The 26,753-nt window shown below is 41.2% G+C and overlaps 1 protein-coding gene across 2 annotated transcripts in view; it reads right to left on the reverse strand.

Moving 5' to 3' along the window:
* LOC147709532 (fucolectin-like) overlaps positions 1-26,753 on the reverse strand; it is a 1,051,872-nt gene that overhangs the window by 6,824 nt on the left and 1,018,295 nt on the right. For both annotated transcript variants that reach the window (XM_086928072.1, XM_086928073.1), the window contains exon 3: positions 11,108-11,411. In XM_086928072.1, coding sequence (XP_086784198.1) covers positions 11,108-11,411 — 304 coding nt within the window. The remainder of the gene's footprint in view (positions 1-11,107; positions 11,412-26,753) is intronic.

Genomic DNA, 26,753 nt, shown 5'->3' on the forward strand with positions numbered 1-26,753 from the left:
CATCGCCTGGGATTGTAGGCATTAATGAAGGGTTCCATGGCAAGAGCAAATAGTAGAGGTGATAATGGGCATCCCTGCCGGGTCCCTCTTCTTATTGGGAATTTAGTAGAGAGTAAGCAGTTGTAACCTACTAAAGCGTTAGGGAGGTAATAAAGTGCCTGGATCTTCGTTAAAAAATTTAATTTTGAACCCCATTGCTTTCAGAATTGCCCATAGATAATCCCACCCCACTCGGTCAAAGGCTTTTTCAGCATCAAGTAATATCATACCGAGTGGGGAGGGATTAGTAGCAGCCATATCGAACACTGTGATAGCCGTGTTTACATGCTGAGTGGTATCCCTGCCTACTACAAAACCATGCTGATGTTCACTGACCAATCTAGTCATAAGGGGGGAGAGTCTTATGGCTATTAATTTAGCAAATACCTTAGCGTCAGCATTGATCAGAGAAATGGGGCGGTAGGACCCGCACTCCGTAGGTGTTTTATTCTTCTTTAAGAAGAAGATAATTTTAGCAGTATACCAGGAGGTCGGTGCCCCATCGATTGTGATAATCTGATTAATGACCGAGCAAAGTACAGAGATAAGTTCATCGCAACAATTTTATAAATTTCAATAGGCAAAGCGTCCTCTCCTGCAGCCTTCCCAGATGGAAGAGAAAAAATTGCTCATTTTAGTTCTTCCTTGGTGAAGTCTTTTTCTAGTTCTTCCATACCTCCGGTATCATTCTCGGACCGCCAGTTATTTCTAATATAGTTTTCCACAAGCTCCATTGGGGGTACGCTCTCAGGGGTGTACAGCTTAGTGTAATATTCAGCAAATTGTTGCAGTATCTGATCAGGGTGAGTATAATTAGTAACTTCTGCCCCTTTTATGCTCTTTATTAATGAGGTGGCTCTGTCGTCAGCTATTTTATAAGCAAGAATTTTTCCTATTCTGTCGCCACTCTCATATTGTAAAGTCTTATATTTGTGTAATTTAGCAGTGACTTTGTCTCTTAAGAATTTCTTAGTTTCACAGCGTAGGGTGGTTAGTTTAAATTCCAGTCTATCTTTATTTAAGTTGTGAGAAGCACCTGCACCTTCTTTTCTAGCAATCTCCGCCAAGTGTTCTTCTAGCCCCCTTATCCCTGATGTTATACGACTGATCTCTTCTTTCCGGTTGGCATTCTGCTGTATAATAAACTGCTGGGCAAAACCTCTGATACTGGCCTTGCAACAGTCCCATACTGAAGTGATTTTAGCCGTGTCGATATTGAACTCTAAAAATTCTTTTATATGTGCTTTCAGGAGAGGAATAAACGAAATATCGGATATCAGATGTCTGGGGAAAGAAAATAATCTAGGTTCCTTCTTTTTAGATATAATCTTAAAGGTTACCACTAGGGGATTATGGTCCGATGTTACCTTTGGGCAGATCTCCATTTTGCAGCTCTCCAAAATATGGCTCGTTGCCCAAGCCATATCTATGCGTGAATACATTTTATGGGGTCTAGAGTGGTAAGTGTATCCGGCCAAGGTAGGATATAAATGTCTCCAAACATCTTTCAATTTATGTATACGGGCTAGCTCTAAGATAGATGCCCTGGTCTTGCACATTCGATGTGAGGGAGTACTCTTAGTTGTATCTTTTGCGTAATTTATGACACAGTTAAAATCCCCCATAAGTAGTATCTCTCCCTCCCACCCTAATAGTTCAATATTTAGATGGTCGAAAACTGCTGCATCGTCGTAATTAGATCCGTATACTGCACATAAGGTATATTTGAGACTAGATAGCGTGATTTGAGCGATTACCCATCTTCCGGCTTTATCAGATTCTACCCTATTGATCTCTGCCTGGAATATTTTTTCTTAAGTATAGCCGCCCCACGGATAGACGCATTCAGAGGTGTACAGTTTACAAGCTCATACCCCCCTTGCTCCAGCATTTTCCTATCTTGGTATCGTATATGTGTCATTTAATAATGCAAAATGAGGATTGTACATTCTTAACTCTTCAAACACCAGCTGTCTTTTGCTTCTATTATTGGGCCCTGAAACATTCCATGCAAGCCAGTTAACTTGACACATGTCTTAATTCAGAGATGTTTTGAATAACTGCTTCAGCAAAAAATACCAATTCTAAGATTATAAATTTGTACCACACATCGTGCCTGCTTGTGTCACCCTTTTCAGTTGCCCCCCCACCCCTCCTACAACCTCCCTCTGGCCTAGGCCTAAATCCCTCCCCCCAACCTGTACCTACCCGGAAGCCTAACCCTATCTTCTGCTGCCGCTGGATGGGCAGCCAGTCAGTGGGAGCTCCCCAAGGACCCTCTCCCTCCGTGTTAAATCATCCATAGATATCATATTGAAGGAATAGAGTGCATGAGCAATATGAGTTAAAATAAGAAACAGAAAAAAGGAATAACCAATCAGCTATCTGTGAACAATCAAAAACAATATTTCTGGTGTTTAGTGATCAGCTGCCAATGAGGCCAGGAATTGTTCGGCCTCCTTGAAGTCATTGAATATACGGGTGTGGCCTGCTTTTATAACTTTAAGCCTGGCGGGCTCCTGGAGATAGACCACTGCCCCCATAGATTTTAAAGGGTCTATCAGTTTGCGCAGTTCCCACCGCTTGTCCATTGTGGCCTTGCTAAGATCTGATTTCATAAAAAATGTAACATTATCCACAGGGGAGTTGGGTCTAGCCTTAATAGAGATTGCCTGTCTTAATAAGAAATTTCCCAAATAAATCAGAATGGGTCTAGGGAATCTACTATCCTTATTTTTAGAAAACATTGGCAATCTGTGAGCTCTTTGTATTTGGGAATCCCAATCCCAATCGGATAAATCTGGGAAAGCTTTATGCAAAAGCTTAACCATGTATGCTCGGGCGTCGGCCCCTTCTGACCCCTCGGGAATTCCAAAAAAGCGCAGGTTCTGGCGCCTTTGGCGATTTTCCAGGTCCTCAACCTTGTTCTTAAGTGTCATAATATCTCTATCCTGGCAATCTGAGGATATAACAGTAGTAGCCAGAGTTTCCTCTACAGTGACAATCCTCTGTTGAATTTCAACTATCTCCTCCGTAACATTATGCAGTTGTTTTTGTGTATTGATAATGAATTTACTGTTAAATACTTATTAATTGGTAATATGTTGTATTACTTCTTAATTTTTGGTATTCAAATTAATTCATTGTTAATTATGTATTAATAGGTAATTAATGTTTTACTAATGTTTATTGGTAGTTATAAATAATTAATTATTAAATGTTATGTAATTGGTGTTTAATTTAATAATTTTTTTATTGGTATTGATTATTTATTTTTATTTAAATATTAAATCATTACTTTCCCTGCTGTTGCACTCACGGAATGGGAATAGTAATTTTTACCCCTACGCTATCAACACTTTCCTTACTGTTGCACTCACTGGAGTGGGAATGGTCATTTTTGCCCTCCCGCTATTCAATTCTTTTCCTACTGTTGCACTCACTGGAGTGGGAATGGTCTTTTTTGCCCTCCCGCTATCCAAAGCTTTTCTTACTGTTGCACTCACTGGAGTGGGAATAGTCATTTTTACCCATAAGCTATCCAAAGCTTTCCCTACTGTTGCACTCACTGGAGTGGGAATAGTATTTTTACCCTCCTGCTATCCAACACTAAAAATATTGAATATTTTTTAATATTATTAAGTTAGTATATATATACACGTTTTAAACATTAAAAATGCATGTTTTTATTTTAAATTACATCAATTATTTATCATTGTAAGGTTATTTAGTATTTTTAAGTATGTTTTTTACTTAATTATATTAATTATTTTATTATTTTACATTATGTTTAAGACATTTTAAAAATTCAATATTTTTACAAACTATATTAATAACAACAATATTTTGGATTCGATATTTTTGTACTTACCTGTTTGTAGATAGGAAGTCGATATTCTGGCATTCTATATTTTTTACTCGATATTTTGCCAGGTCGATATTTTGATCCTCGATATTCTATCAGTGATCCATATCAAATATCTGTTCAATTCCTTGATATTGATCAATGGTCTCCATTACTTGTCCTTCTTTTTGACTCAAAAAATGGTACTCAAGAACTGTTTTGCCGTTTCCTCCAAACATATAATTGCTCACTTTTGTAACATAGACTTTATCTCTAAGTCCACAACTTCCTAGCTTACTGCCAATTCCCTTGGTTCTTTTCTTTGAACTGGCAAACATACACATTCTATTACATATTCTTGAACAGTTTCCAACACCCTGGGATCTTGAGTTAACTTCTCCCATTGTCCTATGATGTCTCTTAAATGTCCCCCTCCTCTTTTTTGGGAAGAACCCAAAATAATCTCCCTACTCACCTTGGTTTCCTGAGCTCTGACCTTGGGCACTGAAAAACCCTCCTCTACACGCCCTTCCTGCTCTTCTGTGACTTAGGTAGAAACTAGGAGAGGCCAGAAATCCTCTTCCTCTGTTTTGAGAATAGTACATGAGTAGCTCTTCCCCAAATAGTATTCCCTTACCATCTTTGCTGGGCTCTTTCTGCGCCATGCCCCCCAATTTTGGTCTTATTTTAATCAGTATTGCCCCTGTTGTCTCTGTAAGCATCACATACAGAACTTTATCTTGACAGAGTTTTAATGATTTTTTTCAATCCCTTTATAGGATCCCTTCCTAATTTTAATTAAAATAACTTATTACCTCCAGATCCAAATTTGTAGTACTAAAACGTTCTCCTCAATTATGGGTCGAGAGTACTCCACTGTCAGCACCTGTCTCACCTCTTTGGCTAAAGGTTTTCGAATCCATTCCTAAATTAACTTGCCCACATGTTCCATGGACCGCCAATCACCACTTCTGGGATGTTTTATGTGGTGAAACATTTCCCCACCTAACGGATTCCTAAGCACTTGCGCAAAAGTAACCTTTTCCAAATTGTCAAATTTATTTTCAAAATCATTATCTTGCAGATCTAAAATATACTCATCCCATTCTTTCTCATTATCTGAACTTGGACTTCCAGCAGCTCTATTGCTTCCATCTCTTTCCTCTGTGTGCAGCTTGGGACACCCAATCAATGCATGCCTCTCAGGGCATTCTCTTCCTGATGGCATTTAGACCATATTTTCCTCTTTTTGACATACAAACATCCTCTACATGTTTAGTTTTCTTTAATTTCTTTCCACCTACTCCCAATAACTGGTCATCTTCCTCTGATAATGAAAAAAACACTCTTATTCTGACTCCACACCTATCCTTCTTTTTTCTCATAGAATGCTTGTCACTGATTCCTGTAATTTATTTTTCATTTCTTGATGAATAATCTTTCTCACCAAATCCTCTTCTAATAATGATCCAGCAGTACACTGCTACCCTGTTCTGCTTCCATACCGAACCAAACAACATTAACCTAAACTATCCTTAATAACTGTAAAACCTAATCCTACCATGACACAAAGTTTCCTTTCTCAAGCTTGAAAACACTGTCTACGCACAGCTGACAAACAGTCTTACAATAGTTAAATCTCATCAGACCATTTTTTATTTTTACATTGGTGACGCTCTGCTACTCGCGGCACTGTCACCTCTGTTCTCCTCATGCAACTGATCCGAATTTAAGATGGAACCCAGTTCCCGCGAGTGCTCTTGCTCGTATTTCCATAGAAGCCCAAGACTGCATGCGATGGCAGTGGCAGCCGGCTCTTGTAATTATGCTGTGCTCGCGCTTAGTTCCACGCTCGCCATCCGGCCCGTTAAACCTGGCCAGTGCTTAATTTGAGCAGGTGCTTTCAGTTGCTCAGCACCGGCACTTCTTTCACAGGGCCGGGGCTACAATTTCTGACCCTACAGGTGGTGGTCTCAAAAATTAAATGTTCAAATTCAAAATAAAAAGAATAACATACATTGCATGGTGACTGGCTGGTAAATGTTCATAGACAGGCCAGCATAGGTCTGTCCAGGCAGGCATGATTGTGTATCACCACGTTAGTGATGATGTCATCATGCTGATCACAAATCCAAGAAGTCATTGACAAACTATGTCTTGCATTCAATTCCCTGAGTCTGCTGCACCCTGCCGCTGCCTGAGCCTATGCCCCCATTGAATAATTGTGGCTGGGGGCTGGCTCATGACAGAGGTGAGGCAAGGAAGCTGCGAGAGTGCATTTGGAACTTGGGAGTGAGGGCTCTTGAGGAAGAATAAACAAAAGTACGTGTGGACTTTCCACTTGCTGTTTAGCCAGAGTATCATATCCTGCAACGCTACATTGCTGCTATCCTTAATGTGCTTGATGCGGCTGTGTCACAACACAACTTTTGTGCGTCATGGCGTCACCTGTAGAATCTGTGCGCTGCACCCCAGCATGGTAATTGCTGAGGGTGCATGAGTCCAGTAGGCACCACAGCCATACTTAGCAGCATTGGCAGCATTACAGCTGGGAACAATGCCTGTGTTGTAGCAGGCAGGGTCACAGCAAGTTGAGCAGTGGATGGTGATGACCTCGCCATCCCTGGACCTACTAATTACAGGCAGCACTAGCAGTGACATCACCTGCTGTGCTCGAGCAGCTACTTGTTCTGCAAATAACCCAATGATACTGCACTGATTAATATATGCAAACAGAGCATTTTCATTTGGTGTACATTTTGTTTTTGCACTCGGTGTAGGTAAGAAAGTAAAACGCGCCATCTTCCTCTTCTTTAGGAAAGACAACAGGAAAACGCAGAGTTCAAAATAGCAGGGACATGTACAAGCTGACGACAAGGGTCACAGGCAGCAGCAGTGTTATAGATGAGAGAGAGAGCAGGAGTAAAGAGGAGAAAGAAACAACAGGAGAGGAGAGAGAAAAGATGGAGCTAAGTAGACGAAAAGGAGAGCAAATCAGATACTAAAGCAGCAATGATCTGAAGCAGAGAGTGTTAAGAAGAGAGAAGATAGAATGGAAGGATGTAGAGGACAGGACAGAGGAAAAAAAGCAGAAAAATGATAAAATGGAGACACAGCTAATCACTGCTAGAAGAGTGATAGCAAAGAGCCAAGATCGAGGAGAGGGTGAGCAGAGCATGGATAAAAGTGAAGAGGAAAATGGGCAGGGCTAGAATGAATAGAGGGCAAATCAGAAATACAGGGAAAAAGGTAACAATCCAGGTGTGACAAAGATGAGAGAAAACAATTAGGGAGGTGAGAGGATAGACTCTTAGAGCAAAGACTTAGGGGACAGACAACAGATCAAGGTTAGAAGAAAGAGACTGAGGCAGTGAGAGTGTTGAAAGTGGGGCTCACTGGAGGAGGAAGTGAGCTGTGGCCTCCTTGGCAACATTTTCAGCACCTGCACTTCTTTTTTTTTTACAAATTAAGCACTGAACCTGGCCTTGCTAATAACAGAAGGTCCTAACATTAACTTGGAGCCATAACGCAGTCCGGGCTCCGTAATGTATATAAAACTACAATTCCTCTGACATCACCACCATTAACTTCATCTCACCTCAGTCCATGTAAAATACCTTGTAAGCAAAATAATAAACTAACAAGCTTCCATAAATTAGAAACGCCCATTCCGCACCAAGCCAAATTTAAATCCACACATCAACCTCTATACCTCGGAAAAATCTAACAAAACACACAACCATCAACAGTTATACAAATCAAATGAGAGCAAATTTACAAAGTCAAGAACAGCATTTAAAAGAGGAGGAGAGTTCTGAGAGGAGATTATTTATGAACAGCTGTGTTCTGGCTCTAGTTTTTTGCTGTTAATGGTCTTTAATTGTCTTAAAGGTGCTGCAGAGTGTCATTAAAAGTTATTTTACTTGATGGTAACCTTCGGTCTTGAAATGAAATCCTGACATCTCACATCCTTTGGTATACTTGAGGGCCTGTATTGGTATTGCCGGATGCCACATGGACTGGTACTGGCATACTCACAGTGTTTCAGAGGCTTAAAGGAATATTGTTCAAGAAGGAGTATGGGGTGGCATATTTTCAGGCTGACATCTTGGTGTACAGAAAAGATCAAATCGAACATGACAAAAAATTGGCCACAGCGTTGGACATGTTGAAAGAAAGTGGGTTGACTTTGAGAAAAGACAAATGCAGATTTGCAGAGGAAGGGGGACACCATGTATCTCAGAAGGAAGTGGAACTGAAGTTGAAGAAAATTAAGGCAAAAGGTGAGGCTCCCTCCCGTTAGCAAGGACCAACTCAAATTGTCCAGAGAACTGTACTGCATTTTGCTAGAAAAAAGTGCACCATTAACGAATCTTTTGAAAAAAATGTGAAGTATATCTGGAATGTAAGCACCATAATGGGTGTGAGTAATCATGGATTAGATGAAGAAGTTTTTATGTTTGCCACCAGAGAATTGTGTGGGTGGAGCCTACGTATTCCACATTAGAGAAATACACTTTGGCTCTGAAGTGCCCAGTACTTTAAGGTGTTTATGTGGGGCCAACCTTTATTTTGCATACTGATAAACCACTCATTAACTTATTTACACTTAGGGTGTAGGAAGAGCCACACCACACATTGCTAAGTAGCACTTTCATTGGCAGGAGTTCCAGTAATGTACGTTCCTGAAGGGAGAAACTTTGCTGCAGGTTTTCTCTCCTGGTTGCCTATACTACATAAGATGGAACAAGAAGAAGTTTGCAGCAATATTGAAATACCTCGCATGATGAGTTATGTTGGGACACTTCTGGATGGTGCATTATGTGAGGAGGAATGACAAGGTGTGTAGAAGAGGACACTGTGCTGGGGCATGAAATGAAACACATTATCAAGGGTTGATCTGTCAATAGAGAATTGGATGGTGATATAGTACCTTTTGTAACTAAAGAGCCAACATGCCATGGTGAATTAGTGTGATGCCTGGGATTATTGGCAATTCCTGAGGGTATGAGAAGAATGATTCTAAAACTGGCCCAACAGGATCAGGTAGGTAGTCATGAAGATGTTTGATGGCCAGAAGTGGACAAGGCATTTGTATTTTTGTAAGAATCTGCATCTTGTGTGTGCTGAATGATAAAAAGCGCTTCACACCCCATTGCCACTTATTCCTGTGGCGGCACCTATGCTGCTATGGAATAAGGTGGCCTTGGATATTTCAGGTCATTAGGGAGGTTTGGTGACTATCCATATTTTTCAGATTAATGGTAGCTTGCAAGTGAAGATTGCTGGGGGTGGCATTTATTGAAACTGTAACCACCAAAGGTGTGTTAGTATTTATTCAGGCTCTTTTCAACCGGGAAAGGTACCCAGATGAATTGGTTATGAACAATGGGGCCCAACTGGTATCGAGGGAGATGGAACAATAGCTGATATCTGAGAGGATTAAACAAGATACATTTTTCTGTTTTAGATCACTATGCACTGTGGGATTTTATTTTTGTATATTTTAATACAAAAGTTGTATCTTTTATGTGTTTTGTGGGGTTATATCATGAAGTAAACATGATTGATTGAACTGAAAGAGGGTCTTTATTTTCTCCAGAGTTGGGGCTGAGGTAAAAAAAAAGGCACCAATCTGATCCTAAAAGGCGAGGTAAAACATCCGGGCCCTTACTAACATCTCTGAATGCCGGTAGACCAAGGGGCAGATTTACCAGCCCCTTGCGCCACTTTTGCGTCACTTTTCCTATGTTAAAAGTGATGCAAAAGTGGCTCAAGGGGCCCGTAAAACTCCCCCCTAGACTCCACATCTCCACATCCACCAATCTCTTCACATAGGGAGGTGTAGTACCACTGTCCACGACAGATGGATTCAAGGGACAAGTGTTCCACAGGTAATGCCACGTTCTTGGAAATGAAAGGGGTAAAGATACCCTCCTATGAGACACTACTTCTGAGATTATTTTTGCACTAAGAGTGTGACCTTTTCAGTTTGTGGAAATGGGGTATTTGAAGACATGGTATACCTCAAGGATTAACCCAGAATATGGCCAGTGTTCCTGCATCACCACAGCTCACACTAAAGCAAAGGAGGAAGAAGAGAAACAGGACTTTACCTCAATTGTTGGAAATGTAATGCAACCTACTCCATGGGTTTAAGTGTTTGTGGTTGGAGAGCAGCTCCCAACAGACAGCATCAGTGAGGATTTGCATGATCATGAGGATTTCAAACAAAACCATTAAGCAGCAATACCACCTCTTGTCCACTATCAGTGGTTGACAGCAATATCGAACCTGTTCATTGGCTTCAGTACTGCACCCCTGCCTTGCTAACACACCTGAATCATGGTAAATGGACCAAGTTGCTGAGTGAGATGTCCTCCAATTGGCTGACTTTCTCTTAGCTGCTGCAATAAGCTAATCAGAGAATCTGTCTTTTGACGCGGGAAGGCACAGATATTCCTTAGCGAAATCTAGCCCAAACTGGTGCCAGTCTTGTGCAACACTGATCAAGGAAAAGGACTAAGACTTTGGCCAAGCTCTCCCATCCCTTCCTCCCCCATCACCAGTGGCATGAGTTCTTACTCCCCCATCACCAGTGGCATGAGTTCTTACTCCCCATTCACCAGTGGCATGAGTTCTTACTCCCCCATCACCAGTGGCATGAGTTCTTACTCCCCCATCACCAGTGGCATGAGTTCTTACTCCCCCATCACCAGTGGCATGAGTTCTTACTCCTCCATCACCAGTGGCATGAGTTCTTACTCCCCCATCACCAGTGGCATGAGTTTTAATCATGAGATGGGAGACCCAAGCATGGAAGTACTTTCAAATAGCCCAGGGCTTGCAATCTATCTGCACTTCACTATTTGGCTTAGCTATTAAGGCATGTCAGATGGCGGTGCTGCAGCATAGATTCATTATCTCTACTGTCATCTTTGGAAGGAATAGTATATTCTGAACTTATGCACAAGGTTATGCCACCTTTATGAGGATGTCCATATGCAGTCATATTTTACACAGTTGCTGCAAAGTGCTGCATGAGGGGACTAATGTAAGTTGGTTCCCACAGCTGGTTACTCCAAATCAGCGCATCAGTCTGCTCAGGTCTTTGATGGTTCAGTGATTTCAAGGCCTCCAGGAAGCCTGACAGGTGCTGTGTCTGTTCTGGTGATTCATTTGGTCAACTTCCAGCAATGAATACTGAATATAGCTTCAATTTACCTTGGGTTGTTATTTCCGTTATTTGCCAGGGAGTTCCCAATGAGGATTTCTGCTCCAGTCAGCCTTTCAGGGGCTTCATTTCTATTGGTGATTGAAACTCTAGTAATGTAGTGCTCATCATACATATCAAGCCTCCACCAGGGACCATAATCACTATCTGTATGGGAGCAGGAGCCATGGAAATAATTGGGATCCAGATTTCCGTCAATTGCGTTGAGCGCCAGTGCAAGGTAACCCGCAACTTTCGTTCCTGCTCCATAGACACTTGACTGGGTGGCTCGACCTCTCAAAGCCACATTTTTATCTGCACAAAGAGAAAGTATTAAGTGAAGACATACCCAGACGTGGCAGCTACACATTTTTTAAATAAAATGTAAAATATATTTATTAAAACTAGTGTAAACACAGAGTAAATATCGTCATCCTATTAACAAGAAGCACATATTTTGAGAACTCCACCCCCCATTCCAAGGTGGGCAGTAAAATCACCTGGTTAAAGCTGCCTGTGGAAAGTACCTTCACAGCATGATTGCAACAATTTTAATGGCCATTTGGTTTTCTTACCATAACCACGGTGTGCTAGGCTGGCTGCAAGCTGTACCGTGACTGGGCTAAAGCTGGCCACAGATCCACATGATGTCTGCCTATGGTGTTTATGGTCTGGGTGAACAAAGGTGAGGGGGTTTGTGCTCCAATCAGCAGACCCACTCCAGGTCCCTGTCACCCTTCAGGCCCCTGTCTTCCAGGAAGGTAAAGATGAAGTTGAGAGGCAAGTTGCACCTCAAGTACAAGAAGTCACAAAATATGTCTTATGACTGGTATCAATTTCACAAATTTTGCAATTCTCTATTGTGCGATGGCCTTTTGGGATGATACATACCAAAAAGCTTTTTCCAATTCGCAAACGGGCCGATTCTGAGAATCTGCCCGTTTGCAAATGGGAAAAAGGCTTGATTCATAAGGCCCAAAATCGCATAATACTCAAATCTTTGTCAAAGGCTGTGTACCTTTTAGACAGGATTCTCTTTAGCTGTTTGGGGGCCAGGCTGTCTATAATATTTGACATGGAATTGATGTATTGTTGAGTGAGGTCATGAACTCCATGCCTGCAGGAAGGTGGGAGTAGGGAGTTGTTACTAAAGGTAGACAATACGAGTGGGTTAATGTTGTGGATGTCTTGGATGCAATGTTTGCCTTTTACTTGTTGGCACTTATGTCAAATATCATGGACATCCTGACTCCCAAACTGATAAAGAGAATCCTGTTGAAAAGATCTAACATTTAGTTCAAAGCGACCTTAACTAGGAACGTCAATACCTCAGACTTGCAGAAGGAGCATAGAGACACACCCCCTCAGTGCTGAATCTCAAACGTCTGCGACAAAGATGGAAGGCCTAAAAATAAACATATCAGAAAGTCCAAAGCTGCATTCTTCCAAACTCAAATCGACCCAGCAATTATTCAACCTAAAAAACTGTTAGAAATTGTTAGAAACCAGATGATCCGCAAAAGCGATCCCTCATCCTCACCATCAACAAAACACTACCTATCTGTAAAACCTTCACCTCCTTCTTTGCAGAGAAAACTATGCTTATCATCACCAAGATCCAGAACAATATGAAACTCCCTCCTGGTGAGCCTCCCCACACATCCCACCCCAATTGCTCACGATCAATTCCTGAGAAACAATCCCCTCATCCCTAAAGACACCGCCTTGTCCAGTTTCAAATTCGTCAATGAAAATGAGGTTCTCAAACTATTGACCTCTTTGAAATATCCCAATCACTTCAATGATCCCCTTTCCTCCAAACTCCTCAATTAGTCCATCCACCTCCTACTCCCTTTATGGATTTTGATAATCAATGCCTCACTCACCTAAGGCTCCTTCCCCGAAAGCCTCAAAGTGGCCAGGTTACCTCAATACTAAAAAAGCCAACTCCGACCAGTCAGACCCCAACAACTACGCCCCATCTCCAACATTCCAATTTTAGCCAAACTCTGAGAAAAATGAGTGCACTCACAGCTCCGCAATGACATAGAGCATTTCCAACTTCTCGACCAATGCCAATCTGGCTTCTGACCGGCTCATAGCACTAAAACTGCCATGGTCCATACTGTTGATGGTGCCCTAAACACTCTCGACCATAATGAACCCTGCCTATTAACCCTACTTGACTTGTCGGCGGCGTTTGACATAGTCAATCGAAATACTCTACTGAACCTAATAGGGGAATATGGGACTCTCCGATACTGTGCTAAAATGGTTCGCCTTCCTTCATAACAGATCTCAGTGCATCCTAATTAACCACGCCCTCTCCGATCAGTCGCCTCAAGGTTCTACTCTCTCGACAACATTGTTTAACCTATACATGGAGGCCTTGACTGAAATCTTTAAACTCTCCTGCATTTCCTACCACATGTATGATGATGAGATTTTACTTTACATCAAAATCACTTCTCCAAATCAATATCCACAACAACATCCCTTCTAAAATGCAACATTGGCTAACCTGCAATTACCTCAAGTGCAATGCCCCCAAGACAGAATTCTTATTGATCTCACCCCTTGCAACTGCCCCTTAGATCAAGGACTGACTTCCATAATCTTTCTGCCTTGAGCTGTACTCCACACATCCTTGACTCTGCGAAATCCCTAGGTATAATCTTGGGCAATGCCCTCTTCATGCAAAAGCACATCAGTGCCGCCACCAGAGGATCCAACCTTCAATTACATGCACTAAGGAAACAAAAACCATTCCTCCCGGTGGCAGACCTCAAAACAGCAGTCCAAGCTTTTGTCTTATCTAAATTATACTATGGTAGCACTTCCCTTGTGGGCCTACCAAAAATCACACGCTCCATTAAAAGCCTCGCTGAATGTGGCAGCTAGGCGTATCAGTGGATCAAAGAAAAAGGATCACATCACCCTGAACTCCAAGCTCTGAAATGGCTACGATATGAGGCTAGGATCCATCTCAATGTTGCATGTATGACCATAAAGCACTGCACCACAATACACTTTCGTATTTGACCCAGTAACTGACCCTATCAGGTGGTAACAGATCCTCCAGAAGCACAAGCTGTCTACGTCTTAAACCATAAAACATCTACAATAGATCCTTCTCCGGAATTTACCCCAAGATCTGGAACTCTTTTCCACCCAAGATCAGATGCAACTAGTCCACATCCATCTTCAAGGAAGAAGTGAAATTCTACTACTAAACAAGTCCCTCTCATACTAAGGACTTTGCTCCTCTGTGGAGCAACTCCTTCATGCTGTCCTGGCCTTGCTACCTGCTCACGCCTTCGCACATATCCCAGATAACCACAATATCTTCCAGTGCTTCCCAGCCATCTTCAAACAGTTCTGACTCCCATCAGACATTGAATATGCTAGAACCTCTGATTGGCTTTGTGTGGAGGAGTGTGGCTCAATGGTTAGAGCGGCAGACCCTGATGCAGAGTTCTGGCCCGGGACCAGGGTTCAATTCCCGCCTCGGCGGGTCTTGGGCTCAATTTCCTCAGACCTGATAATTCTCGCCTTGGTGCCTATTCTAATCATGGGTTCCACGCTGCAACTCTGGGCAATAGCTTGCTTAACCTCCACTCTGGCTCCAACACAGGTAGGATGCTTGGCTTCACCCTGGGGGTGCCCAGGAGTGGACACTTTACAGGGAAAGCCAGGAGGGGTTCCACAGCGGTATGAGAAATAGCACCAGGAAACCGCTTGGTGACAGTGCGCTTTACAATTAAACTAACTCTGTCTGTCTCCATTGTCCATGCTAGAATTTTTTTTATTTGACTGATTTTTGTATGACAAATTTTCCAATGCTGCTGTTGAAGGATTTGCTATGTTTATAGCGCCCACCTGCTTCAAAAAAGAACAAAGAGCTGTCCAGTTTCAAATTCGTCAATAAAAATGAGGTTCTCAAACTATTGACCTCTTTGAAATATCCCAATCACTTCAATGATCCCCTTTCCTCCAAAAGCCTCAATTAGTCCATCCACCTCCTACTCCCTTTATGGATTTTGATAATCAATGCCTCACTCACCTAAGGCTCCTTGCCCGAAAGCCTCAAAGTGGCCAGGTTACCTCAATACTAAAAAAGCCAACTCCGACCAGTCAGACCCCAACAACTACGCCCCATCTCCAACATTCCAATTTTAGCCAAACTCTGAGAAAAATGAGTGCACTCACAGCTCCGCAATGACATAGAGCATTTCCAACTTCTCGACCAATGCCAATCTGGCTTCCGACCGGCTCATAGCACTAAAACTGCCATGGTCCACACTGTTGATGGTGCCCTAAACGCTCTCGCCATAATGAACCCTGCCTATTAACCCTACTTGACTTGTCGGCGGCGTTTGACATAGTCAATCGAAATACTCTACTGAACCTTATAGGGGAATATGGGACTCTCCGATACTGTGCTAAAATGGTTCGCCTTCCTTCATAACAGATCTCAGTGCATCCTAATTAACCACGCCCTCTACACCCAGTGCGCTCTACAATTAAACTTACTCTGTCTGTCTCCATTGTCCATGCTAGAATTTTTTTTATTTGACTGATTTTTGTATGACAAATTTTCCAATGCTGCTGTTGTAGGATTTGCTATGTTTATAGCGCCCACCTGCTTGAAAAAAAACAAAGAGCTGTGGGTAAAAAGTGATTGCAGGAGTAAATAGATTCTGAGAGCCTACTTTATATTTTTCAGGGGAATATACCAGAAATAGTTAGATATTTGGAAACCTGTGTAAATGTTTTTATACTAGAACTACTGTCTGTAAAGCAAGCTTGGCATACAGCTCACAGTATTTAATAAGAGTTCTACAATAGCCCTAACAGTATAGGTTATGTTTTAATAAATGATACATAGAAGTTATGACATCTTATACATTGGGATGAAAGAGCGAAATGACAGCGGCGAGGAAAACGTGCGACTAGATATCACATGAGGTAAGGGGTCACCCAGCGGGCAATGCGAGGGTAAAGCAGGCCGGAAGCAGCCCAAGAGACAGTGTAAGTAGTCTCTATGCTTAAACCTTAACTCTGGATATCGCGGGCCACACATGCTTGTTGTGATCGTGATCTGATTACCTGCGCCGCCAGCAGTGAATATTGGCTGCAAGGAAGCCTTAAGGGGGGGGGGGAGGCCTTCTTACTGGCAGATATTCTGGATGTGGGGTTTGGTGTTATTGTGTTAGGCCTGTTGCGAGAAGACTTTTTAGGTCGAGCATTCAAGATCTCTTCTATATAGTTTAGTTTATACTCATATGCGTATGTACTTTGTGGGCTCTGGAGATCAGCCCTAGGACTTGTCTGCTTTCACTTAAGGACTTTTTTCTGTTAAACTTCCACTATTCAACTGTCTTGATAGAAAACTACCAGTAGAGGTCAGTAAAATACTAGAATTGCTTTCTGCTTGTTCAGCTGCCTCTATTTAACTGTTTTGAAAGAAAACGACAAGTAGAGGTCATTAAAGTACCAGAATTGCTTTCTGCTTAGGGACTTTCTTTTTTTCTTTTTCTGGCAACTCCCTCTATTTAACTTTCTTGATATAAAACGACCAGCAGAGCTTAGTAAAATACCAGAATCACTTTAGCATCCTCTAGATTCCAGTCCTTAGAAATTGTCTTCCACGAGCACCCGTAGACAACATTTTTTTTTTAAACCATGTATTTTCAGTGATATGATCACCGAAGGCTCTGATTTTATATTAAAAACAGAGCTTTGGACTATACCATTTCCAGCTGAAAGGCACTATTTCTCTCCATGTGTTCCCATACCTGGCGTGTCATGCAGTTTGGTGCTTACTTTCTCTTCATGTTGAAGAACAGTAGATGTTTCAGCACCCAGGCTAATGTGCTGCATAGCTAAATACACTTAAGGTCCCAAAGGCGAGACCCATTGAGCGAGCAATAGTATTGTGATACGTGCCCGGTTTTATTTGAAATGCAGCCTAGCATAATGATTTACCTCTCCCCAAATAGGTTACATGTAGTTATCACAAGCATCACACAATTTTGTACATTACAGTGGAAAGTTTCCCCAAACTTCCTAGTTTGCCAATTTACAAATATTAATCAATATGCTAAAGTCCCATAAAAAATGTGGCAAAGGATCGAATTTTGCTAGTTGAATTCAACATAAACTGCTACATAAACGTGTAACAGTAAACCAGTGTGCTTCACCCAAGCAAGGATTTTAAGTGAACAGCATGTACATCATATATATGCTTTCTTGCAGCTGTTGAAAATCATCTATTTACACTCTTAGTTTCGTGAAACCATGTGATTTACATAAAGAGTCGGATTTTAAAATACTAATTATTTGTGTCCCACCTTTGCTTTAAGGCGCTCACTTTTTTACAGTTCTTGAGGGACCTCATGTTGACCGACTGTGTGATTCACATATAATTTTCTTTTGTAACTAAACCTATTAAAACTTGAAATGGCCTCAGTGTTCGGTTTCTTTGACTCATATGGTGGTGGGTGTGTTGGAAAACGATTTTGGTTGTGAGGATACATAATGGTGTGCCTATTAGTGCATGCTGATGGGACTTCTGGTATACATTATGGACCAACAAAGGGTATGTTTGCATATGATAGTGGTTGTGTTGGTGCATGATGGGAGGTTTGTGGATGAATTTTGTTGCTTATGTTGACATATGATGATGGTGTCTTGGTTTTCAATGTCAGTCAGTTGAAATATAATGGATGTAATTTTAAGATTTTAGTTCTGTTGGCATAGGATGGTGTATCTGGCGTACAATGTTGGATGTGTGGACACATTTATATGCCTATATTGGCATATGATGGTGTTGCTTTGGCATATGGGGTGTTAACATACAAATGTTTGTGTAAACTCATGACAACTTATCACACCACTGCTCTCCCCTTACCATGTTGCAGCCCCTCTTGGTGGAGCCTTGGCACTGGACCTGCAGTCTTTCTGCATGAAGCAGCTCTTAGGCATGCAAGTAGCCTCACCTTTGCAGCTGCTCTGAGTCATCCTGCCCTGACTCTGCTGGCACTCTGTGTGCAGAGACCCGCCCTGCTTTGCCCCTCAAGCCCATTAATATGCCCCCTGCATACCCTCTGTGTTCCCACCCTTCCAGCCCTTGTGTGACATCGTCCTCCCATTCTGCTGGGCACACAATGTGCCCCTCTGCTCACTACAGTATTTCTGCATGTTACCCACCTGTCTTGATGCTGCTCTGTGTCTTTCACCCGCTCAGCCCTTTCTGTTTTGGTTGCATCTCCAGTCTTTCTTTGCACCTCTATCACTTTGCAATACCTCTTTTTGCTTTGCTTCCTGCAGCCCCTGTGGGTTGCCCTTCCTCAACTTTCCTATCCAAAAGTGTGTATCCTTATCGTCCACAACCGCCTGCAGTGCTCCCACTGCATTGCTAAATGCTTATAAGGTCTGAAAGGCGAGAACGATTGCATTGCAAATGCTTGTTTGGTATAGTGTGCACTTATTTTTTAAATAAATACTCCACTGAAAAAAAAATAAGTAAAAAACATTGCCATTTACAAAACCAATAGCTCTAACTTTAAAAAATGCAAGACTGATTGCATTGCAAATGCTTTTTTAGCATTGCACTCTGCTAGGTTACTAACGCTGCTCCAAGTGTTGACACTTGCAAAAGAAGCGGGTTTTGTTTTTCAACATAAAATGAATACAAGTAGACTAGCTTCACACACGTTTGGGTGATCAGATTCATGTACATATATAAACATGCTTTCAGCCATGCAACATTATTTAAATGAAATTAGAGGTGGGCGAGCCACTAAACGCTTGACCCTGAAACCTGGCCCTAGCTCAGCCCAAGGTCCTAAGGAACCTCAAGCCCAAAACGAGCTGAGCTTTCATGTAGCTTCTGCTTGCCTCCTTCTACCTACATGTGGCATTACGGACAACACAGTTGACTTTAGAATTTTGAAAACAGGTTAGAGTCTCGGTGTCGGCTCAACATCCTGTAATTCTGGGCAACTCAGTTAAACTCCCCAGGCCTATAAACAATGCATGTGACGCTCTGTAATGTAACTGGCACTCCTGTATAGCGCTCCACTACCTTGGGGTCCTGTACGCCCTATATTTGAAGAACTGCAGAAAAATGCACTGAAAGGTTAATATAAGGAAAGACTAATAGATAACCCCTGACTGGCTGATTTGTACAAAGGACAAATCCCTTCTTCCATGCTTAAAGTGTGTGATCTTGGGCAAATATTCAATTTCACCAAACATCTTTTTTCTTCATTGTTGAGCATGAAAGCACTTTCCAAAGAGGTGAGTTTAAACTGCCAGTTCTACAAAACAATCACATTTAATAAGTACTTCTTAGTGCAGTGCTATAATGTGCTGTATTAATGTCAACGTTTCTAAATGTGAAAGGAATACGCTTTTTTTTTAACACCATCGATGCTAGTGTTATTTTCCTCCTGTGCTGGTTTCTTGAGTTTCCCATTGTTCATGACGAGCTCAGCTCGTCATGAGTGTATGGAGGTGTACATCATGACGAGCTGAGCTCGTCATGAGCATCCAAAGAGTTAAAAATTGAAAAAACTTATTTTACGTGATGTTTGTTGTATGATTTAAATAACAAATATTTTCAGGGCTCGGCTTGTGCACGCCCTTTGGAGTATTTAAAGTTGGGGGAGTCATTCCCCTTCAATCCTGAGGGTCCCTGGGAGCCAACTAGCCTACCAGGTACCTCCAGTAATACCTCAGGGCTGCGTAGCAGAGAGGTGGTACAAGCCCACGCCACTTTTTACACCTCCCTGCAACGCAGCTCTGTGGCACCTACTGGAGATACCTGGTGGGCTGGTTGGACCCCAGAGACCCTCTGGATTTAAGGGGACTTAATCCCCCAATTTAAAACGAGCCATGTGGCTTTTTTTGGCCCTGGGGTTCCTTATGGGACCCCCTGAGCAGGCCTAGGGGATAAGGCTGTTTCTACCGTGCCCCCTTTTTGCCTTTTACTAGTTTGTTTTCTGCTTTTTTGTGCCAACCTGGTTTGGAGTGTTGACTGCCAATTAGCATACAGCTTGTGCTCGTCAGGGTGCGCTTAGGATGTGTGGATCGCCTACGGCCATAGACATATATGTGATTTTAATTTTGATTTTCCCACGAACTACTGAACGGATTTACATCATTTAACCAAAAGGCACGACTCTGAACCTAGGGTTACCTTTTTGCCAAATTTGGTGTAATTCCATTCAGCAGTTCGGGCTGTAGCTGTGAATAAAGGTTCCTATAGGAAATTGCATGGGGAAAACATGTTTTGGCACCCTCCTTTTTTCTCGGCCCCCGCTTGATGAATCACCCTGAGATAGGAGCTTACTGGAGCAGGCCACGAGTTTTGAAAATTTCGCGAAGATTCGTCAACCGGCGCCAAGTTTATTCCAAACAGAATGTAGTGGTTTCCTATGAATAATAGGTCCTAACTATAACTACCTACTGGCGACCGCCAGTAGGTACTATGTATATGTATATATATATATATATATATATATATATTACCTACTGGCGGTCGCCAGTAGGTATATATAGTTAGGATTTTTTCCCTATGGGATTTCTGAAAATTCTATGTCTAATAACTTTGGCGTTTGTGGACGGAATCGGCTGAAATTTTCAGGAAAATGGCACATTTTGTTTCTGAGCAGCTCCTGGAAATTTGGAGGGGTTTCGTCAAGGGGGGGCTGAGAAAAAAGGGGGGTCCCAAAACGCGTTTTTAACATTGAGTTTTCCATAGGGCGGTTGGACTCACTTTTAGCTCGAACGGCTGAATGGATTTGCACGAAACTTGGCAAAATTGTAGGGACTGTTAGCCCGATGTGCCTTTGCTAGGTCTCAATATATGTGCTTCAGTGGATTTTGAGAAATTAACGTTTAAATCAAGATATATATCTGTAACAGCGCTCCGGGCAGCGCTCCGGTTCGCGTACTTTTCGCTTATCGGAACTTTGCGAAGCGAAGCTGATTGGCTCTCCGGTGTCTGTCAACATTCTAAACAGTCCGGTGCGGCCGCCATCTTGTCTCTCGGTAGGATCGAGAGACAAGAGGAGGCCAAAACAAAGGAGGAAATGAAGGAAAGGGGGCAAGGTAGACCCCTTCTGACCCCCTAGGATTGATGAGGGGATATTATAGAGCCACGCTGGGCCCAAAAAAAAAAAAAAAAAAAGTTCCGTTTTTTTCGCCGTAGAGACGCGTCTTGGTACGCGAACCGGGCAGCTAACCGGGAAGCTAACCGGCAGTGTAACGGGAGTCTGACGAGTAGCTGATTGGCTGTCAACATTGTAAACAGTTCGGAGCGGCCGCCATCTTGTCTCTCGGTAGGATCGAGAGACAAGAGGAGGCCAAAACAAAGGGGGAAATGAAGGAAAGGGGCAAGGTAGACCCCTTCTGACCCCCTAGGATTGATGAGGGGATATTATAGAGCCACGCTGGGCCCAAAAAAAAAAAAAAAAAATCCGTTTTTTTCGCCGTAGAGACGCGTCTTGGTACGCGAACCGGGCAGCTAACCGGCAGTGTAACGGGAGTCTGAGGAGAAGCTGATTGGCTGTTATCATTGTAAACAGTCTGGAGCGGCCGCCATCTTGTCTCTCTGTGGGATCGAGAGACAAGAGGTGGAAAAAAGGTGTAAATGAATGAAAGGGGTAAGGCAGACCCCTCCTGAACCCCTAGGATTGATGAGGGGGCTATTAAAGTTCCCTGGGGGGTGAAAAAAAAAATTCGATTTTTCGCGGTAAAGGTGCTTCCTGGTACGTTAACCGGGCAGCTAACCGGCAGCGTAACGGGAGTCCGACATATTGTGTTTTTTGAACGTTTGTGATATGTGCACGTGTGGATTTTGTCTAATTAAGGTTAAAAAAATATATATATATCTTTAAGCGTGTTTTGGCGCGCTTACGTTTTGGGTTTGGTTTGCGCTGCAGAGACGATACGTCACGGTTATGCGATGCATCATGAGGCGTCTCACGGGCTACGTGATACGTCACTTAATAAAGAATATATTTTACAGCTATAGATATTAGCTTTTAAAAAACCAATGAAATTCACAGAAAAAACCATAGGTTATAGACCATATATAGTTAGGAATTTGCATTTACAAAACCTTGAAAATTCACTGAAAAAACCATAGGTTATAGACCATATATAGTTAGGGATTAGCATTTAAAAAACCTTATTTTATTTGCACAAAACCATTGAAATTCCATATATAGTTAGTTGCACTAACTATATATCGCGGACCCGCAATCCACTGCTAATGATGTCACATATTACATCATTCATGACATGGTCAGTGACATCACTGATGACATCACTGATGACATCTCAAATGACATCACTGATGACATCACTGACATCTCATTTGACATTACTGATTACATCACTGATGATATCATTTATGTGATAATACATCTTCAGACTCTAATATAACCTTAGATACACTCAGTGTAAACAGGCACTCACAGACTGTCACACATCCATGGAGTTACTCACACACCTAGTCAGTCATGCAAAGAATCAATCACACCTCCATTTCCTCAACTATACAGTTATACACACCTTACTTATTCAAACATATACTAACACATATTTACTCTCTTATACAATCCTTGATACAAGTTCACAATGATTCATACAGCCACTCTCACATTCACTGGCTCTTATGTTCAGTTATTTATATATGTCAACTCTCACATGGAGTGTGTTGTACTTACTTTGACATGTAGAACTGAGATATCCATTCACTCACCAATATACTCATGCACACAGTCAACTGTCCATACAGCTGTTTCTACATGCACTTTTGAAGCCATACACCTAGGGAATCAACTGCTCACACATCTATGCACAGAGTTATACACCTCCCAGCCACCCACACACATACTCAGTCTCCCATACAAATACTTGGGCAACCATTCAATAACCCATATAGTTACTGATATAGCTACTGATTTAAACATGCAGCAGTTTACAGAAGAACATAAATAATGATTGCCAAATTAAGACACTTTAATCACTAACCCATGCACTCAGTGAGACACATTTAATCATTCTCTCATACAGTCAGTCATGCACCTACTAAATCCTTCATCCAGACACTTATACATCCACTCATTCTTCAATATGTAAGACATATTTTAACTTTACAGAAACATACAGTCACTGGGTGTTGTCATCAGTGATGTCATCAGTGATGTCATTTGAGATGTCATCAGTGATGTCATCAGTGATGTCACTGACCATGTCATGAATGATGTAATATGTGACATCATTAGCAGTGGATTGCGGGTCCGCGATATATAGTTAGTGCAACTAACTATATATGGAATTTCAATGGTTTTGTGCAAATAAAATAAGGTTTTTTAAATGCTAATCCCTAACTATATATGGTCTATAACCTATGGTTTTTTCAGTGAATTTTCAAGGTTTTGTAAATGCAAATTCCTAACTATATATGGTCTATAACCTATGTTTTTTTCTGTGAGTATATATATATATATATATATATATACATATATATATACATATATATATATATATATATATATATATATATATATATATATATATATATATATATATATATATATATATATATATATATATATATATATATATATTCACTGAAAAAACCATAGGTTTGACACATGTTATAGTTGGAAATTTTACTGACATAAAACCAATGAAATTCCACGTTATAGTTAGTTGGACTCACTATAACTTGCGCGTGCAATGCACTGCTGATGACGTCACATATTACATCACTCATGACATGGTCAGTGACATCACTCATGACATCACTGATGACACCATCCTTGTGACATAGTGACAGACCTCCTTTCACTGTAATGTAACCCTTGAAACAAATATTCAAAAATAGAAACTGAAATTAAAAAAAAAATGCAGATACCCATATCAGTTACAACAAGTAATTCAGTAATTCCACCATCTATATACACATCCACTCATACATATACTCACTCATCATATGAAGTGATACACCTATACATCCTGTTACACACCGACAATCATCGAAAAGTTACTCACACACATACTCACACGTGCAAATAAACTATTGAACATCCATTTATTTGAATATAGAGTTATACACACACTTCCACCTTACTTCTATTGAAAATTACACATATTTATTCTCTTAAACAATCACTTATAGAAACACATACTTATTTAAACAGGAACTCTTTCAATCTCTTACTCTCACATATACTCACTTATATACATCAATATTCACATATACTAGATTAAAACATGTCGTTACTGATAAAGACACTAGTGAGACAGTCATTCACTCACTAACAAACACATATACACACTCATCCACCCATACACTCCTGCACATATGCTGTCTTCAAAACACATACAAACAGAGAGTCAGACAGTCATGCATCTATGTGCTAAGTAATACCCCCACCAAACCATATAGACACTCATACTGATACTAAGAGAAACATCTAATAACCCATATACATACGCATGTAGCTACTTACCAACACATGTAGCCACTTATACACAAAGTGAAACACTAATATATATATTTAAATATTTAAACATTACTCACTAATATTTATTTTTCAGAAAGACACTTATTCACTGGATGGTGTCATCAGTGATGTCATGAGTGATGTCACTGACCATGTCATGAGTGATGTAATATGTGACGTCATCAGCAGTGCATTGCACGCGCAAGTTATAGTGAGTCCAACTAACTATAACGTGGAATTTCATTGGTTTTATGTCAGTAAAAGTTCCAGCTAACTATAACATGTGTCAAACCTATGGTTTTTTCAGTGAATTTCATAGGTTTTTTAAATGCTACTTCCTAACTATAACGTGTGTAAAACCTATGGTTTTTTCTGTGAATTTCATTGGTTTTTAAAATGCTAATTCAGAAAAATGTCGTGTATGCAACCTATACTTTTGGCAATAAAGTTCTGGCAATATTTTTTTCGAAAACAAGCCGTTTTCTTCACTGTTCAAGTTGCATAGACACTCCTTGTAAAGCAATACAGAATTCGAAAGTCTGTACCTTGCCTTTTTTTAAACACATTAAAATTTGTCTGTAAATAAAAATAGCCTTACTAAACTTTCGTGCGCGACCCGGTGTGCGCACTCTCGGCAACAGTTGTCAATAAAATGGATATCGCATTTCCAGGCTTTCGTGCGCGACCGAGTGCGCGCACCAGCCTATATATTTCGTAAAAACCTTGCGATTTGCACTTATTGAATTTCTTCATACACCCCTCAAAGAACTTATAGTACGTCAAAGAGACTGTACCTAGACTTCTTTTTTATTCTTATGAAACTTTTCAGTAAATGGAGCCGAATGTCTTTTTAAACTTTCGTGCGTTACCGGATGTACACACCTTAGTATTTTTTTTAGAAATATAAAACGTTTCATACTTTAACAATTGTGTGCTTAAATCCAGCTCAGAAGATATACAAAATCAGGATGGTAGTTGGTTCAACCCGGACCGTTTATTAGAGGTAGATCGTCCGACTCCACCGGAGGACACCCCTAATAAAAAGGACATATATATAAAATGCGGACTAGCCGCTGTACCGTGCTAGCAAACTATAACATATAAATCGTTAGAAAAAACAAAAGGAATCGTGCAAAATCAGTAGGCCACTGATGAGATCTTTTTTTGACCTCGCTAAAATAGAAAAATTAGGAACAACCCCTCATGAGAAATATGAAACTAGTGAGAGGAACCGAGCTCGACGCCATGATGGCTGCAAGACAGCTCGGCTCCGCCGCCCACCCCACCCAAAATAACGACAAATATTATAAAGATACACAACACACCAGCAAATTAACAGGGTAAAACGTTTTATTAAATAACTATTTACATGGCAGCCTACTGCAACATGAAAACAACACTTTCAATTGGTTCTCAATACTTTCAATTCTGGAATTTACACGCAGCACTCCACCCACTTCCCTCACTATCTTTTCTACTCTCAAGAGAGAACAACGTCCTACATCCTTCGGAAGACTTTGGTGAAATGGCTACCGTATCTCATTCATCTTCCGAATCTGACCAAAATGATCGACTACCTTTAATAAGAAAAAATAAATCTTTCATCTGGCAATTTTTCACTTATCCTGAAGATCAAAAGAAAGTGAATGCACCAAAAGTAACCTGCACGATATGTGACTTGGTTCTCTCAAGAAGAAATCCAGCAAAAAAATATTCCTTTTCCATACAAACCATGGTGCGTCATGTCAAACAAGTGCACCCTCTGCAATTTGCAGAGGCAACGACAAGAGCCCTGGCCACGCTATTACCATTAGAGGTGGCCAGCACATCTTCTGATCGACGACCTGTATCCCCATTGAGCGCAGAGATGGACTTCAGATATTTAACTATATATGGTCTATAACCATATGGTTTTTTCAGTGATTTTCTTTGGTTTTTTAATAGCAAATATCAAAAGCTTTTTTGTGGAAAATGACTAAAATTGGGTATACATAAGCGGCGTTCATTTATGTTCACCACAACCATTGTTAAAAGTAAAGTGAAAGTCGCGAAACAGTAGCCACGCCATCTAGTCCCTTTTAGGCCCCATCATGCACGTAAGTAACAGCCATTTTCTGTGTCATGGCCT

The sequence above is a fragment of the Lissotriton vulgaris genome, chromosome 6 (assembly GCF_964263255.1).
Source record: "Lissotriton vulgaris chromosome 6, aLisVul1.2, whole genome shotgun sequence".
Classification (NCBI taxonomy): domain Eukaryota; kingdom Metazoa; phylum Chordata; class Amphibia; order Caudata; family Salamandridae; genus Lissotriton; species Lissotriton vulgaris.